This window comes from Lissotriton helveticus, chromosome 5_1, assembly GCF_964261635.1.
Source record: "Lissotriton helveticus chromosome 5_1, aLisHel1.1, whole genome shotgun sequence".
NCBI lineage: Eukaryota > Metazoa > Chordata > Amphibia > Caudata > Salamandridae > Lissotriton > Lissotriton helveticus.
Genome location: NC_136065.1, coordinates 1,228,248,151 through 1,228,267,204, shown reverse-complemented (window position 1 = coordinate 1,228,267,204; position 19,054 = coordinate 1,228,248,151). Strand labels below are relative to the sequence as shown.

The 19,054-nt window shown below is 43.5% G+C and overlaps 1 protein-coding gene across 1 annotated transcript in view; it reads right to left on the bottom strand.

Moving 5' to 3' along the window:
* LOC144752607 (scavenger receptor cysteine-rich domain-containing protein DMBT1-like) overlaps window positions 1-19,054 on the bottom strand; it is a 1,088,995-nt gene that overhangs the window by 1,047,794 nt on the left and 22,147 nt on the right. Inside the window, exon 4 of the mRNA XM_078640489.1 lies at window positions 10,883-10,915. Coding sequence (XP_078496615.1) covers window positions 10,883-10,915 — 33 coding nt within the window. The remainder of the gene's footprint in view (window positions 1-10,882; window positions 10,916-19,054) is intronic.

The following is a 19,054-nucleotide window of genomic DNA, read 5'->3' as shown; positions in this document are numbered from 1 at the left end:
AAAAACTTTCTGCAAGTTTTCACGCAGCGCTCGCTTGCGGAGCGCATCCCCGTCAGTGCGAGGAAATTCCCGCCGCCGCAAAGGCCGAGATCGTCGCAGTGCCTGTTGCCGCTGTCAGAGTCATCGCATCCTTCGCTTGCTGGACGCACCACTCCGATGCGGGAGATTACCATCGCTGCGAGTATCATCACTGAGTGAGATCGTCGCACGGCTTGCATTGCGGAACGCATTACGTCGCTGTGAGAGTCGTCGCAGAGCCATTGCATCAAGGGGCCAGAAGAGGAGAAGATCGACGTTGAGCCGCGCATCGTCGCCGCACTGGAGATCGTTGCCTTCCCGAAGATCGTTGCATCGTACCTTTTGTGAGCCGCTTCCACCGAAACCTGTGCACCGGAATCCACGCAAGGTATCGCATACCTCCCCATACAGACCAGAGTCAGCGCAACACGCCCGCTCTGTCCAGCGGGGTTGTCGCATCGCCTCCCCAGGGTCTCAGGAGTGACGCATCGCTTGCTTTTCAACGCTACAGCTTTCACTTGGAACTTTTGTCGCATCTAAAGGTACTGTTGGCTAAAACGTGACGCAACTGTGGATTATTTTAACGCAAACTTAAGAGCTCATTTGAAACCATATTCTTGAACTGTGTATGTTGGATGTTTGTTGTTTTGGTCTTGTGTAGTTTAGATTAAAAACCTTTATTTTTCTAAACTGTTGTGGAGTCAGTTTGTGGTGTTTTCACTGTGTTACTGTGACTGTAGGTAAAAATACTTTGCACATTGCCTTCAATGAGCCTGACTGCTCGTGCCAAGCTACCAAGGGTTGTGCAGGGGTTATCTGAAGACTGTTTCCTCCTTACCCTGACTAAAAGCAAGGGTCCCTATTTGGACAGTGGTACCTACCTCTGCCAACTAGAGACCCCCAGTTCTAATAGACTGACATAGCAGACTCCTTAGCGTAAACATGCATGTCAATGATGTGGAAGGCTGGTATTAGGGGTTGTGGTTGGCACAAGAGTTTGTTTAGCTTATGTTGACCTTGAAGCTGGCCTTTTGGCAGGCCAGCCAACACAGTGTCCCACAGTGGTGTCCAACTCTGACAAAAGGTTTACTCTAGCATAGTGGTAGCAATTTGTAGCGGAATTCGTATATTGAATGTAGGATGCTGCCTACCTTTGACATAAGGTGGTGGAACTATTTGGGATGTGCTAGACATTATTTTCACATGATGGTGATAGATAGGCATGTAAGTCAGAATATGTTCTGACTGTGAGACACTGATATTTGGGATTCAAACGTGTATTTACTTAAAGTAAAAAAAGTCTGCAATTCTGGACAAAATTGAATTTTTTCATGAAGATTAGAAACTTGAGTTTGGCACTCATGAGTTTATCTATATATATAAAAACGAATGTATGTATGTCTGGCTTTATGCATTACTACACCATTCATCTGATCGCCATGAAACTTTGGGAAGTTGTTGAGTACAATCCCGCGAAGGTTTCTGGCATGAATTTTTTTAAAGATCGGCCCCCCAGGGCCCTCATAATCTTTCGAATACTGAAGTTGCAACCACCACTTTGCAACGGGACAAGACTTTCGATGAAAAAGATGATGAACAATGTCATCGAAGCTACAATTTTGAACGAGAAATTCAAGGGGGAAGATGTACTGTTGCCACGTATTCCAATGATCCCAACAGATATTCCATTTGAATTCAAACGTTTACAGTTTCCGGTGCGACTCTCTTTTGCAATGCCCATCAACAAAGCACAAGGACAATCGCTGCAAGTGTGTGGACTAGATTTGGAGAATCCGTGCTTCTCACATGGACAACTGTATGTGGCCAGCTCACGCGTCAGAAAACCTTCTGATTTATTTGTGTACGCACCAGATGGAAAAACAAAAAATATTGTGTATCCACAAGCACTCGAATAAATAAATAGAATTAAAACGACACTTTGAAATGTTTAACATATTAAAATGAATAAGTTTCAATAAAAATGACACAATGTAAATTGAATGTTATCATAACAAGTTAACTTGAATTTCCTTTCTTCTGAGATCGCAGCAACGAGCGACGGGTAAGCTAGTATCAAATAAAAGCACATATGTGAAAGCTCATTGGATATATTTTCATCAGCTGATGTTTAAGGATAAAATTAGTGCAATTTATGACTCTTCAAGATCTGTCTAACTCTGCTACGTTCTGTATAATTTATATTTGAGACTCTGGGATTTTCCAAGTTGGATCTCCTGCTAGAGAAGCTATATACCTTTCTTTAAGCATCTAGAAGCCTGCATGCCTGCTTTCATAGAGAGATAAGGAACCTGTCTACTCTGCAGGTGGATAGAATGTTCAAAAAGGCATGTGGGTCAGCATGTCCCTGATGGCTGTAGGATGCCAAGAATTAACACATTGCTGGAGATCCAATGGCACCCACAAGTCCTGTCAACAGGTCTAGTTGGGAACTGTGACTCAGCAACAACGCAATTGCTGAGGCTCACTCTGGGCTGTGATTGAGATTGGTCTATGCTGGGTAACATCTATCACATACTGATGGGCTTATGCGGGGCTGCATCTGTTGAATCTGGGACCAGCTCATACAGGTCAGCAATAACACAAGTATTGAAGGCCCTGTTATGAGTGAAATTACAAACAGTCTGACTAGACTGAACATCTCAGGATTTCTGTGTCACTCCACTGCGGAGAAGGACCCCTGTCTACTGCCAAACTGATACCAGTGTCCCAAGACAAAGGTACTCCAAACCTACCTGCCGGTGTTTTGCTGATCTCTGTTGTGTGTGGGCATGCCCTATGAGTACAGGGTGGCCTGAAAGTGACCCTGAGAGAACAAACCTCCCTGTGAAGGGGAATGAGATTTCAGAATGAGCATATACACAGGGTGTGATTAAACTAAACCTGTGCTAGACTCATGATACTCCTTTTGATTCTTAGAGATAGAGGGGGGCTACCCAGAACTGGGAGATAACATAGGGACATTGGGAGAGTGGGACCTGCCAACGTAGCGCCCAGAGACACTGACTTGTTTTTCTTCATAGTAGGGTGTAGAACTGATTAACATTGTGTGCTTCAAGTAATTTCATTTTTAAAAGATAACCGTTGAGCTTGGCATTTAATTTATTGGGTCTCTTGATTGATTTGTGAACTCTGAGAAACCTGTGTCTGGTCAGCCTTGCTACTCTGACAGTGATGTGTGGAATCGGTTGTATTTGGCCCAGTCTGTAGAGCCATAACAGGGCAGGCCCTGGGACATCAAAGGCAAATGAACTAAATCTCCATGGCCCAGTGGCATCATGGCACCCCAAAACCCCAAAACAGGGCCTGACAATTTCAAGATGTAGGAGGCCTCGCTTTTATTCCATAGTCCCTCTACAGTACAATGTCTGATACAAAGTTGTATTGGAATGAGTGGGTGAGAGTAATGGAGGCAAAGGATTTTCTTGCCCTTAACCAGTTGATGGTGACACAGTGACTCAAGGCGGGTGCTCTACACACTTAGGCAATGTCTTCAGAATTGACAGCGAAGGACGCAGAGTAAATTATAGTGTTGGCTGACAAGCTAATAGGTTGAATAGGAGGCTTGAACAGCATGGTTTGAAGGCATCTCACTTGAACCCAGAGTGACTCCAATGGCTTGCCCCCTGTTCTGAAGTCTCAAAGTCATCAAAAACCTCCTTCAACCATTCAACAGCACCTCTGAGTACTGTCCTGCCAGGTAATGCCAGTCTAGTCCTGGGCCCTTGAAAGGTGATTTCTGATGTGCTGTGCTGATCCATCCAAACCGTTGCATCAATGACTGATCGGAACCAATTCAACTCTGTTCGACGCTGATGTGGCTGCCGCTCGACAACATCACTTGAACTGACTGCATGGCTTGATGATGCATTGCCTGCATCGTAAAGGGGTTAGTCGATGAAGTGTGGCTCAATGGTTAGAGCGGCAGACCCTGATGCAGAGATCTAGCCTGGGACCAGGGTTCAATTCCCCGCCTCGGCGGGTCTTGGGCTCAAAAAATTCCACGGACCTGATAATTCTCGTCTCGGTGCCTATTACAATCATGGAGTCCCACTCTGCAACTCTGGGCAATAGCTTGCTTAATCTCCACAACGGCCCCCACAATGCTAAGGATGCCTGGCCTCCACCTTGGGGGTGCCCAGGAGTGGACACCTCACAGGGAAAGCCAGGATGGGTTCCACAGCGGTATTCGTACAAGCGCCTTGAGACCCTTGTGGGTGAGTAGTGTGCTATACAAGTATCAATTTACAATTTATTTTAATCAATTTTTATCGACAGCGCAGATTGCAGCCGGCACATCACCTACATCCATGGGATCGAAGACGACGCATCACCTCCTCTGTCCTTACATCGAGTCTTCAACGCTCCCTCCATCTACGGTACTTTTTAAGTAGGACCTGCGTGAGTTCTGTAGCAGTTGGCCTGACCTCTGGCTTTAAACTGGTCTAGTGCAGCCAGATGTACCCGGTTGGCGCTTTATGACTCTAAGCACTGTAATTTGAATTAATTTATGGAAAAAACATAACTGAAGTAAACATATCATATATTTGTCTAACCTTGTGTGGAGTATTTTTGTGGTGTGAATGGGTGTGTGTGTGTTGCACAAAAACTTTACACATTGTCCTTTAGATAAGCCTGACTGCTCTCTGTGGCAACCTACCAGCAGGCAAGCTCAGGTTATCTTTTAGTGTGTAACTAGCTTACCTTGACTAGAGTGGTTGTTCCTGCATCTACAGGGTATATACTCTTACAACCAGAAACCCAATTTCTAACACTCCTTAGCAGAATACTAGACCTAACTAGAGCATAGTGGAATTCCTTTTTACATGGGTGACCCCATGTGGAGGTCAGGGGTTCAGCTGTTCATTTCAGCTGAATAATATGTGTGTTTCTCGTGTTTCTTCCATTAACCCCAACTTCAAGAGCCCAACTGGATGTCAATGGTAAATCCGTACAGTTTAGTACGACACATAATAGGATTAATAAGTTATAACCATATGTCTGATGATATGCAAAGATGGGATATATTCAACTTAACTGACTGATGTGTGGGTTTTAGAAATATTTTAATGTGTAACGTGACTGTATTTGGAGATTACTGGCAACTAAAGAGAAGTATTGCAAAGGCAGCTGGTTTGCAATCACTAAAAAGGTTCATTGACACAAATCGATGTCACAAATATCGATGTAAAAAATATAGACTACAAAAAATATCAGCTCCCCATCCTTAAACAGGTAAGTACGAAAATACTGACTAAAAAATATCAATGTAAAAAATGTAGGTGCACAAAATGTTGATATTTATTTGTGTGTATATATATATATATATATATATATATATATATATATATATATATATATTCAATATTAAAATTAATTTGACCAAAATAAAATAAATGTAATATACATTTTAATAAAATCTAACAAATAAACTTAGTTAAAAAAGATAAACACACAAACATAATGATTTCTACATATATATTTAATATAAAACAATGAATAAACTATTATTTTTTATTTATTTTAACAGTTTGAAATTATACAAAAACTGAAATATATATCAATAATGTCAAATATAAGAAAACTATATTTTATAATGTATTAAATCATTACAGTATTAAAAAATATTTAAACTTAAATTTCTCAATAACAGTCAGTGCAACAGTAGGGAAAGTGTTGGATGGCGGAGGTGTAAAAATTAGTATTCCCACTCCTATAAGTACAATAGTAGAGAAAGGGCCTGATTCTGATGCGGTTAGGGAAGCCTGCTAATGGCATTTGCGGCTTCCAAATTGGATTGGGAATGTGTCTTTCCAACCGAGGGCCCAATTATGATGCAGTTAGGAATATATGTTCCCAATGAAGTCAATGGGAGTCCAACCAAATCGCATCGGGAAGCATCCGGATGCATAGTACTCCGACGGTCGAACTCTCCCGATCCAAGTGGGTCTGAAAGCATTTCCAAACCAAATGGGTTGGGAAGCTTTCCAGAATCAGGACCTAAGTGTTGGATAGCGGAAGAATTAATATCACTATTCTAACTCCAGTCAGTGCAACAGTAGGGAAAGTGTTGGATAGCGAAGGGAAAAAAATTACTATTCACACTCCAGTGAACGCAACAGTAGGGTAAGTCTTGGATAGCGGAGGAATTGAATTAAGTATTCCAACTACAGTGTGTGCAACAGTAGGGAATGTTTTGGATAGCGGAGGGGAACACTTTACTATTCTCGCTCCAGTGAGTGCAAGAGTAGGAAAAGTGTTGGATAGCAGTTGGGTAAAAATTACTATTCCCACTCCAGTGAGTGGAACAATAGGGTCAGTGTTGGATAGCTAAGAAATTAAATTAAATGTACTATTCCAACTAGAGGGAGTGTAACAGTAGGGAAAGTGTTGGATTGCAGAGGGATAAAATGTACTATTGCAACTCCAGTGAGTGCAACGGTAGAAAAAGTGTTGGATAGTGGAGGGGAAAAGATTATATTCCCACTTCAGTGAGTGCAACAGTAGAGAAAGTGTTGGATAGCGAAGGGATAAAAATTACTATTCCCACTCCACTGAGTGCACCAGTAGGGTAAATGTTGGATAGCATAGGGATTCAATTTACTATTCCAATCCCAGTGAGTGCAACACTAGGGAAAATGTTGGACACAAGAGGGGTAAAAATTACTATTCCCACTCCAGTGAGTGCAACAGTAGTGAAGGTGTTGGATAGCAGAGGGGTAAAAATTAGTATTTCCACTCCAGTGATTGCAACAGTAGAAAAACTGTTGGATAGCGAGCGGGAAAAGTTTACTATTCCCACTCCAGTGAGAGCAGCAGTAGGGAAAGTGTTGGATAGCGAAGGGGTAAAAATTACTATTCCAGCTCGAGTGAGTTCAAGAAAGTGTTGGATAGCGGAGGGATACATTTACTATTCACACTCCAACAGTTCAAAAATTAAATCAAAATAAATATGATAATTAAAAAAAAATTATAACAGTAAATAAATATATAAATAATTGAAAAAGTCAAAATCAAATATTTTAAGGGGCCTATTCCCATTCGGGAAAATCCCCTACGAATTGCCGTACAGAGCGTTTTTCCCGTACGAATCGTACACCTTCAACGTCCCCGTACGTACGAGCAAGTACGATCCAAACCCAACGCAGATCTCCATACGAATCGTCGAAAGACCATACGACTTTAGAATCCGTACGAATTGTAAATGTAAATGTAAATGTACAGGAATTTATATAGCGCAAATCACCGAGCGGTTTCTAAGCGCTTGCTTAGGGAACCCGTCCTGGTATTCCCCTGTGAGATAACCCCGGCAGGGTATCCACAAGGTGAAAGCCAGGCATCCCGCCGCGAGGGGCCGTTGTGGATATTAAGCAAGCTATTGCCCAGAGTCGCAGAGTGTGAACCCGTGAATCGAGTAGGCACCGGAGCGAGAATTGTTGAGTCCATGGACATTTTTTAGGACTCAAGACCCCGCCGAGCCGGGAATTGAACCCTGGTCCCGGGCTGACCTCTGCTTCCAGGTCTGCCTCCTCTAACCAGTGAGCCACACTTCTCCACCCCTTGCATTCGGAACACGCAGTACGCGTTGTCTGTACGGATCAAAGCAGCTTTTTACGAACCAGCAACTACGATTCGTCAGGACGACACTCCGTACGACTCTTTTTCTATGGGACTTTAAAACATCCGTAAAAGCATATTTCGACTCAAACCACGTGTGAAACTGACCCCCCCCCCCGGGGAAGCGAGTGCACCACATGATCGCACGGGTACGGTGCGAACTGGTACGGTGCTTCGGGGTACGGAGCGTAGGGGGTACGGTACATCGGGGAATGGTGCATGGGTGTATGGAGCGTAGGTGTACAGTGTGTAGGAGTAAGGTGCATAGGTGTCCGGTGCATAGGGGTGCAGAGCATAGGGGTACGGTGCGTATCCCCATGATCGCAGGGGTACGGTGCATATGTGAATGTGTGGTTCTCCGTACGAATTGCTCATTTGCCGCTTTCCGTACAAATTGCGTTCTCGGTCCCCGGTCCCGATCGTACTTGGCGGGTCGTACGGCATGTTTACGAATCAAACGGTTCACTGTGCGGCTCTATGTCGTACGGATTTAACCTCGTTTTTCGTATGGTTCGCAATGATTCGGACGTATTTTCTACCTATGGATCGTACTACGCGATTTGGACGGATTTGTATGATTCTTACAGAAATGGCTACGACTACGAATCGTTTTCCGAATCGGAATCAACCCCTAAATATAAAAAAAGAAAACATATTATGATAATAATTACATATAACAAATACCTACAAATATTATTTAAAATGAAATAATAAGTGCATTTTTTTATTTTGAACTAGAAAATATTTAGAAACAAACACATTATTTTCTACATGAATGTATTTATTTAATTTCCCTCCATATAACACCAGAAAAATCACAATAAACCTCAACATTTAAAAAAAAACAATTTACTTCCATAATTAACATAGGTAATAATCATTAAAACATATTATGAATAAAAAACTTAATGAACCTTAATTAACTATCCACACTTTAACACTATAATCCCCACAACACACACCTAAATTAAACTGTAAAATAATACATTACACAATTAAAACGTATTTTAAAATGAAAAACTATTACTATTAAACAACTAATTATAAAGTAAATAAAATGTATTTTAATTCCCACCCTTAACCGCTTTAAAATTAAAAATAACACAGCAAAAAATAAACAATGACACAAAATGAATATCAAATGATGAACATTAATTAGCAACTATATATTATTAAGTAAACACAAATTATTTCCCACCCTCGACCCCAAAAATACCAGAATACACACCTAAAATTAAGTACACAATCATCATAATAAGCTACCAATTAATTAACAACTAATTGTTAATTAATTAAAAATAAATAATTTTAGACATTTAACCATATAGCATCTTATAAATTAATTTAATATTATTAAATTACAGCTCACCCTATTCCCCTCTAAACCTGCATCCCGTTACAGAACGGAAAAACAAAAAAATCAAATATTTTTTTTGATAACTACTAAAAATGTAACACATATATTAAAAAATAAAAACAAATCCTATTTCAAATAAATATATCACATACATTTAAAACATAGAAAAGTACATGACATTAATTTAAAAAATGATATTTTTAACAACTATACTTTTTGCAAACGATATTAAAGACTTAGATATTTTTAAAATCAATAATGCTTACTTTAAGTCAATATTCTTCACCACAATATTCTTGCTGTCGATATTTCTCTCACGATACTTATGACTCAATATTTCTGCCAGTCAATATAAAAAACTTGACATTATGGGGCCGATTCCGGTGCCTGAGTCCGTCCGACATCGGTCAGGAGCGGTAACCGACCGACCTGCTGTCGTCGGTTGCGGCCCTGCTACTACGATGCGAACAAACAGGGTTCGGTCACACTCGTTTACTTCACAATGCAAGCATGCATTCCGAGCGGATTGCATGTCTGCATTATGAAAAGCAGGGGTGCAGTTCATCCCTGCATCCTGTGGTAGGCACCCCAAGGTACCTGCTAACAGGTGCAGGGATCCACAGAGGGGTTCCATAGGTGCCCCCAGGCCGCCATACGGCAGCCACGCACACAAGGGGGCCCTGCTGGGGGCCCCCAAAGACAGTTTCCAACTGCCTTTTTTGTGCCGGAATAACTGGCACCAAAAGGCAGTGAAAAACTGCCATCGTACTCCCTCGGTCGCAGAGAGGCGGCCGGGGGAGTAATGAGGGATTTCTGGACGGTGGACAGGCTCTTCGAGCCTGTCGTCAACAATCCAGGAAATCCGATTCAGATTCCTTTCCGACCTAGCCCATTAGAATGGCTTGGTCGGAAAGTAATCCGTGCGACACGTTCCGGCTCAGTTGGAAGGGCTCCGACCATCGTTCGGAGCCCTTCCGGCCAAAATCGAAATCTGCCCCTTAGTCTGCACACCCACTAAAAAAATGTCTCAGTTACTTCTCAGCCAGTACTATTTAAACATAAGGCCAAATGACATCTCAAACTAGTCGAGGAGAGCAGGCACCATCGAAATCCTAGCTGGGATACGATGAAAGCAGTCCATGGCTTTAATAGATTCTGGAATTTATAAAAGTACACTAGGATCGCTGGGAGCCTTGACACAAATGTTGACTTGTCATACCTTGCCTTGAAGTGACAATCAAGCTTTTCCAGTGTGCTCTGAGTGAGACTGAGAGCTGATGAGAATCAAAGAACGGTGAGGGCCTTTAGGCCAATGCCTTCCCATCTGTGGTTTATCCACTGGTGTTGCTCAAACATCTAAAAAAAATCCGTTTTTTCAACCAGTCAAAATGTTATTGCAAATACACCCCTCAGAGAAGTGTATGTAGTTAAAAATCTAGGTATACTTTGCTCCCAAAAAGTTATCTTTGAGTTTAGGATTAACTCCCACCAAAAATGGTGCCTTCTGGTTAGGTTTGTTTCACCAAAAAGTGTGTCACCTATTGGTGTGGTCTAAATTAAGAGAGGGTGGTACATATTCAGGAACTGATGGGGTTGGACTCAGTCAAGTGAGGGCAGGATTAGGAGTCAGTGCGCAGGCCGAAAGTAGGATGGATACATAACAAGTTCTGAGTATGAAGAAAATTAACTCTCTTCCTGCTAATGATGATTCTTGAAGTTAATGAAATCAAGGTACATGAGGTGGATCTAAGCATAACTGCTGGCACAGAGTTCATGCAAATAAAGCTACTGCCAAACTGAATTTACAGACAGTACAAAGGAAATAGAAGCATTACAACAGAAACAGAAGAAATGTTTGTAAAACAGGTATACCTGTAACGAGTGGCGCTCGGGTGCTTGAAGAACCTGTGGAAACATAGAAATAACTTATGTTAAATTTGAAATGGCAGGTTTCTAGAACTCATATTCAGACTCGTGACTACACCACTGAAGCAGAACCCAAACTGAATTTTAACTGCGATTAGAAATCTATCCTAAAATATAATGCAGATACTTCGATGAATGTTCTACAATGATTTAATGTAATGTTTCAATATCTGAAATAGGACTTCAAATAACTACAAGTAGTGTAAAATGCAAGGTACCAATAAATACTCCCCATAAACTCCTCCCAACTCAGGGACTTCAGCCTTTTTATGTACCAGTCTAATAGAGGTTTGCCATCTCAGAAAATGTTGATCTACTGGGCAGAGATAGTTTTATCTCAAACATCACTCAGGTTTGAAACTTTTCCTTTGTTTCACCCAGTGCCCAGCACCAGGAAAGAAGTTCCCACTGGCCGCTGCAGCTGAGGCAGGGAAAGTAACCTCAGTCTTTAGGGCCACATTGGATCACTGAGTTCCATCCGCCACCAGAGGCCTAGGATTAAACCACATGTGTTTTGTTGCACATCTAGTGAGTTTGCACCCAAACAGACCAACACTTTTGGAGCTGCGTCAAAAGTCAATTACCAGTGTATGAGTGAGAAAGAGTTCACTAATGGGCAATACAGTTGAATGTCAAAGAGTGTATACTCTTATTGCTCCCCAGATACAAGAGGAATTTCATAACCTGTCATTTACAGAGTGATGTTGGCATCTTCCTTAACAAGATCAACAGTTGAGCATTAAGGCTACAAAAAGACAAGTATGCAATAACACGAAAATACTAAATTCAACTTACGCAGTTTCACTTTAAGGACAACATAGCCACAGCAGAATGGGTGTTTTCTAAAATTAACTTAGCAGCTGCAGTGTTGAAATCCCTAATGTGGCTAGCATGCATATGCCGTATTGTGTATCTTTTTACTTGTCCCCAAGTATGTGCTCTACATGCTTTTGTTGTTACACCTCAGCTCAACTGAGTAATTCTGCAGTATAAGGAGTTCACAAAAGTAGAACTTCATTTCATATGGGTAACTGCTTCCCCATGTCAGGTCATGAGATGATAAATTGTTCATTGTAACAGATTTATAGTTGAGAGATCTCTCTCTTTTAACATGAAACTTGTAAATAATTGATTGGGATAATATCTGAGGGGGTGAGAACCCACTTCAAATAATAATTAGGATGAACTGCTAAAGTCACTAAATAAACTTGCGCACAACCCTTTGGTAGCATGGCACACAGCTGGCAGGCTAAATTCAGAGGCAATGTTTAAAGTATGTATAAAGTACCCAAACAGTAATCAAGGGAAAACTCAACACAGGAAAATTCCCAAACCAATTTTGAAAAAATAGAGAATACTTTAATAAATAAATTAACACTAAAACAACAAATCCAAAAGGCAGAACTGGGGATATGATTTTTTCTAATTTCAAATTAAAAATACTGCTAAAAAGCACAAAATGCAGTTATCGGGTCACGCAATACCAGGTTACAGTAAAAGTTAAAGTTGGCCGCAATTAATTGCCAGGTGGCTTCAGAGATCAGGGGGTCACGGTGGAAATCTCCTCTTTGGACTTAGAAACTTCTAGGGAGAAAAAATGGTGGTCAGCTAGTGCTTTGTACGCAAGTTGCAAGCTTCATATGAAGCAGGGCTCGATGACGGCAGGCTGCTGAAGAGTGTAGGGTCACGGTGTAGATGTTGCAATGGAGAGAAAGCTCAGTGGACGCGGAGTCTGAACTCCATGCTTGTGAAGGTTTTGATGTTGATTGGATGCTGCTCTTCATCGGTCCTAATGAAGTCCTCTACATTCATACCTAGAACCTTTCTGGAAATCCGCATGCTGAGATTGACTGCTGAATCGAAGTATGCAGTTTTGACAGTGATCCCGGTCTCTGCCGGTTCTCAAGGCAGAAAGTTGGCAAAAAGTTCCTAAGTCCCACTTCTTGCAGTTTCAGGACAGGAGGAGCACACTCTAAACCCAGCCAAGGACCTAGGACCTGAGGTGCTCCACTTAGGGATTAGTCGGTAATAGGGTCCAGGGCAAGTCCTATTGAAACTGGTCAGCAGGGCAGATATGGGGAGTGAGGCCTCTGGAAAACCATATTACTCAAACAGAAAGTCAACCAACTGACCCTCGAGTCACTCCTATGGTCCTGGGTTCGAGGAAAGCAGGTCTAATCTTCCTTCACATTCTTCAAACAGCAGGACAGTCATTTTTGATTTTTCACAGGGCCTGGTGTTTTTGGAGAAGAGGTCTGTGAGCTCCACTTCAATGCCTTATGCCAGCCTGTGGGGTGGACAGGCCTTTATCCACCCCCAAACCAGTTCTGGTCAGTTCCTCCACTCTCACTGGGTTTGGGGTCAGCTTGCCTAGAGAGCTTGCCTAGAGAGACAAAATATAGGCAGGCCTAGGTGTGAGGTTCATCTGCCAATGACACGACAGGTATCCTTTGAAGCTTAGGAAGGGGCTGGGCAAATACCCCAGGCCATCCTGTCAAGTGAGAAGAACACTCCTCACACTCAGAGCCCTTTGTCCACAGTCTGGTAGCCATTAGGTGTCAGGTGCAGGGCCAGACTGGGATTGCAAACCAGCTCTGGCAATTACATCGGATCCACCCTTGGATGGGGGGGCATGTTTGTGGGAACACTGCTACTGCGCTTTTGTTACAAGGGGCCAAGGGGCCAAGGGGCTTGCTGCAAATCTGGACCCAAGTAACAAAAATGGCTCACACCGGTCCAAAACCAGTCCCTACCCTTCTGGCCCACCGGGGAAACGCCTCGTGCCCACTACGGCCAGTCCATCCCTGGTAAGGTGCCAGCTGGACACTGGCGGGAAAGCCTTTTGGTTTAGGCAGAACATTGACAACTTTCTAAGAGTGTCAGCTCCAAAATACATTGTAACGATTAGGTTGAATTTTAAATTACTATTAAAATGGGTCCTTTACCGTTTTTCTACCAATTCCAAAACTGAATGTAAACCAGTGTTAACCTATGGGAGAGCAACTGTGAAAAATGACTTTGTTTTTTTGTCATTGCCATGACATGCAAGACATTAAATATTCTTGCCGTACTTATTAAATATCATGCATCCTGCCCTATGGAGGTTAAGGCCTACTTAAAAGTATTAAACAGTAAGGTTTAGAACTGGCAAAAGGTTTATTTTTGTATGTGAATTTTGCCAGGGAAGATTGGTAGTTTAAAAACCAAGGCTGCACTGGCACTGGCACTGGCAGGCCTGGAGACATGTTTACAGTGCAACGTAAAGGCAAAACGAGTTTTGCAGCCCACTAGCTGCCCTAGGTATATGAGGCGCAATTTACCATGGATTTTAAAAAAAATAGGGGTGCCTACTAGGAATATGCCAATTCCAACATGGTTACAGCGGTGAGCACAAGCACTTTACCACTGGTTCGCATGGGTGAAATGCACACATTTCTACAGCCAACAAAAATTGGCCAATGGGTTGTCATTGCTGAATTCTTACACAGTATCATAATTGGTGCACCCCATTCCCTCAGAATGTGAAAGTCATATCTTAGGACTGCATGCAAGTGATGGTAGGAGAACTCCAGTATGGCAGCCTCACAGTGTAGCAAAGGCCACCAATCCTTGGGGGAAATGTGGGGGGTCAGGGACAGGAACATCCATATGCCAATATGGAGACCAATACCCTTGAAAGAAATCGAACCACAAACAACTTGGAAAGGCCAGGGAGAGGCCGGCAAAGTGGTACCACACATCACCCAAAACAGAGAAACAAGAGTATACTAAATGGAGGGCTGATCTAGAGATTGGTAGATGGATTAATGGCTAGAAGAAACAACAGAATATTTTATTGCATCTTCCCAATGGACATCTCGTCAACTAAATTTAGAGACATTTGCAGACCCCACAGACATCTCTTTACTGTGCCAAGAACTGCCACTGTGGAGGCTCCTGTCAGTATAGGAAACATTGGACAGATGGTACCATCAGCCGTGATGGTGGGCCGTCAAACTTTTTTTTTTTTCTTTTCGAGAACAAACCGCAAACCTGGGACTCTATTAAAAAAAACATAGAATCTGAGATTTCTACACGACTTTAAATACACCACAGCCACGCACACACAACCACACACACAAAGCATTTAAGCATTTCACACACATGAAGCCTCGCAACACTTTAATAACGCAAAACCATACAAGAACCTTTTCCTTTGAAATTCATTTTGAGTTGGTTGGCAAAGGCGGGCACAGTGCCTTTCACGCAAACTCTACCCCAGAGAAGTTTATTAAGAGAAAAATACAACACTTTGCTTACAAATAGTCCACACGTCTCTCACAAAACAAAGACAAAAATACCAGCTAATTATACAGATGTGGAAACCAGAACATAATATTTCCATTAGCCAGATCCCAGAGGCAGGAAACTCTGATAGAGCCGAGTGATACCCAACAAAGTCAGAATTTGAAAGGAGATTTTAAATCCAGAAAGATGTCATCCGCCTAGTACTTGATAAATGTGTAGGCCAAGGTAGGAAAGACATGTAGTAACTATTTTTGCATAGCGAGGCGGAGCATCCAAACCTTTAGAGACTAGGCCCCTGGTGAAGGTTCTTGAACTAGAAATAATCATGAACACCAAGAAACGTCCAGATGTTAATGAATGTCAGGAGGGCCGGTCTCCATTCTTCATAAATGTAACCAAAAACGAATTTAGCTTTGGCACCATTCCACACTAGTCAAAATAGGCATCCCAGCCAATGAGATTCAGATTTGATCAAGAGCATTAAGTAAAGTTGCCCACTTATGCATTAGGCAGTATTGCTTTTTCTGATGTACTGCTTCTTTTCTTGATTTCGCCTGACATTTTAAGCCAATCAGATTCTGTTTGTTTGAGTAACATTATTACAATCCACCCTAGAACTGGACTTCTATGCATCTTTTTCATTTTGCTGATGTTCTCAAGCATAATAAAGGTAAAGGACCCATTTCACGTCAGGAATGAGTTTGTCCTCCCGATTCCACCATTGCTGGGTCTTGAAATGCATCCCGTAAAAACCAAATGTGCTTCTGTGGTATTTTCCTTCAGAAAGAAAATGTGCGCATATCAGGCCCCGAATCGGAGACCACGTGTGAAAATGGACTCAATAAACATACACTGCATGATTTCCATCAAAGTTGGGCCCTGTAACTTGCAACTCCACGTAATTGGGGGGAGATGCTCGCTGAAATCATCAAATCCTGACACAGTTTCCCCCTTATTACTTTTGCCCCTCTAGCAGCTATCTATATTAAGTTCCTTCAAGTTTGCCTGTATCAATTGGGGGCGCGGTTTGACACCTATGGGATGAGACTGATCCCAGGAGGCCTGGCAAGATTCCCATATCCAGATTCATCCTGCTGTAATTTTCTGTCCCTGCCGCAGGTGGGGCCCCAGGTGCTGACTGACATCGCCTTGGACACCCCCAGGCTGATTGAGAGGCAAGCGGGGCAACACTTTAGGCATTGAGCGACCCCATCTCAGCCCTCACACAATTTGAATACAAGATGGCGGCCCATGAGTAGGCGGACACCTGAACGTTGAAGCAGAAAGTGCTCTCAGGCCTCACCCGTTGCAGTGAGTGACCCCCAACGGCAAAGAGCACTATTGAGGGATGGCCATCAGGGCCAGTGATCTCACCCTGGGAGAGTGCCCCCTACTGACGAACTACCACTTTTGGTTAGCTGGGCCCTCCCTTTCCTTGGTGGCTGGTTGATTGCAGCAGGCTGTTGAGCGGGCTCTCCAGGGGCTTGATCGAGGGGGCTACAGTTCCCTCCTGCAGGCCCCACAGGAGGCATGTGGGATGCTCGCAGCGCAGCATGGTGTACCACTCTACAGAAGAGACTTTTGGGGAGAAGCTGGCGGAGTGTAGTGGGGTCCGCAGCTTACCACTGGCGTCAAGCCCCCCCGCTGGCCACCGATAAAGTCTTCAAGTGTCTTGCGAGAAGGGCCTCTGAGTGGCCCTATGGAGGAGAGCCTGTGAAGGAAGGAATTGTAAGGCAGGATCCCCCGGGGCTGAGTTGCCTTCTGACTGCCTCCATCCACTGCCAGACTCAACCACTGACATTGAAGGCCCCTGAATTGCATGCTCATATGCAGCCTGTCTGACTGGGACTGCAGCATACCGCCCAGAGGTGAGACTCCTGCAGTGGACATCAGGAGGTGGCCTGCGTGGGGAGCCCTCTGTGCTTTCTTCATACCAGAAACTGAGCCTGGGAAGGCCTGCAGATGCAACTCCTGCTCTTGGGGGTTGACCTGCCCTAGAGGCCTACTTGCAAGACTGTGATCCCTGAAGGGGGCTTTCTCCCCACTTTGCCACTTGTGCCATTGGGGCTGTAGGTGTGCGTATTAACTTCCCTAAACAGCATCAGCTCCTTGCCGGCCCATTGTGGGATGCATGCTCTGCTCTTTGCCTCTGCACTTAATTGGAAGGCACTTTTTGAAACACTGTAGCTGGCGAGGCAGCCAGCTGGCAACCCTTGCTGCTGGACCTTCCTTTTTCCCTGCATGCCCTGCCCACCCCTCTTGGACCACTCTGCTGCTCTGTGTGACTCATTCTGAGATGTGGGTGGCACCCCTGTTACCCCCTGGATTTCCACCCATCACCCTACGTCACTACTGGCGATCCCTCCGTATGATTCACTGAGGGATGTCTCGGTGGAGCCTCATTCACACTGTGGACTAGATGATGCCATGCCCTCTCCTCCATACTTAGCGCCCAGACCACCATGTTGCCCGGCTGTCTCCAGCCTCTGTAAATAAGTATGAGTTATAAAGGGGTGGGCCCATCTCTCCACACACCATAGGACACAAAGAAAACTATTAATTTGACCTATGTGTGATGTTAATTTGGAACCTTTATACATTTCTTGTAAAGGCGTGTTCTGATTTTAACGTGATGTTTTAAAAAAAAGTCACACCACCCTTACCCAGTCCTTCACTACCTCCACACTCCCCTTCCCCTCTTCACCGAGAGCACTCTAAATGTAATGATTTGACAATTGCATTTAAGTTTTGTTTTTTGAAGCATTGGATACAATAGGTTGATTTATGTACGCAATTAACAATTTTGCGCGAATACTAATATTGCACAAATAAATGCAACTCTCATGACTTATTTTGATAACATGTGTATAAATCTATGACAAATGTGCATATGGTGAATTTCTATGTGGTGTAATATAGATTTACTTTAGTTATACGGTAACTCGGACCACTTGTTATTTGTACTGTCTGTAAATAAGTGGCAACAACCACGCTGGAAAGAACCTCTGGCAGCGAAGGACCCCTCCGAGGTAGGATTTGAGCCTAGTCCACCTAGAGGGCTGGTACAGGTCCCACAAGACAAGCTATACTCTATCCTCCTGCCATCAGCGATTCAAAGGGGACTATGGGGCATAAAATCAATATGGTGGTGTCGGTCCTAGGCCTGCTCACATCAAACCATCATACACTAGCTGATCACAATGCAAGAACTGAAACAACTCTACAGGTAATAGGCCCAAAAATGAGGGACCTCCAAACCTGATTGAAAGATGTAACGAAGAGGGTCTGAATACTGAAGGAGCAGGCTGAGGACTTAGAATGCCAGGCCTGCATAAAACACATTAGGGTGGTTGGGATACCTGAGAGAGTGGAGGGCATGGACATGGTTGTATTTCTTGATGATTGGCTCTGGCACATGTGGCCCCAGAGGGCCTCTTCTCTCTCTTCGCCATGGAGCAGGCTCACCGGTTATCAATACTCCTTACACCACCAGGCAGACCACCTTGCCCTATCCTAGCCCACCTTTGGCATTTTCAAGACTGCGACCACAACCTGAAATGTGCCAGTGACTTGAAGGAGATCAATGTTGACAATAGCAGGGGAATGATATTTCCGGTCTTCACCTTGGCAGTGTAGAGGCAAAAGCATAATTTCTGGAAGATAAGCGGAAACTCAGAGAGATGAGCATTCAATATGTCATGCTATATCCCATGCGCTTGTGGAATGATACTGCTCAAGGTACTGTGTTCTTCTTGAAGCCTCTGGAGATGTGGGAATAGCTTGAACTTAGTCCAGAGGAACAAAGGGCTGCCATGCACCCACAACTCAAAC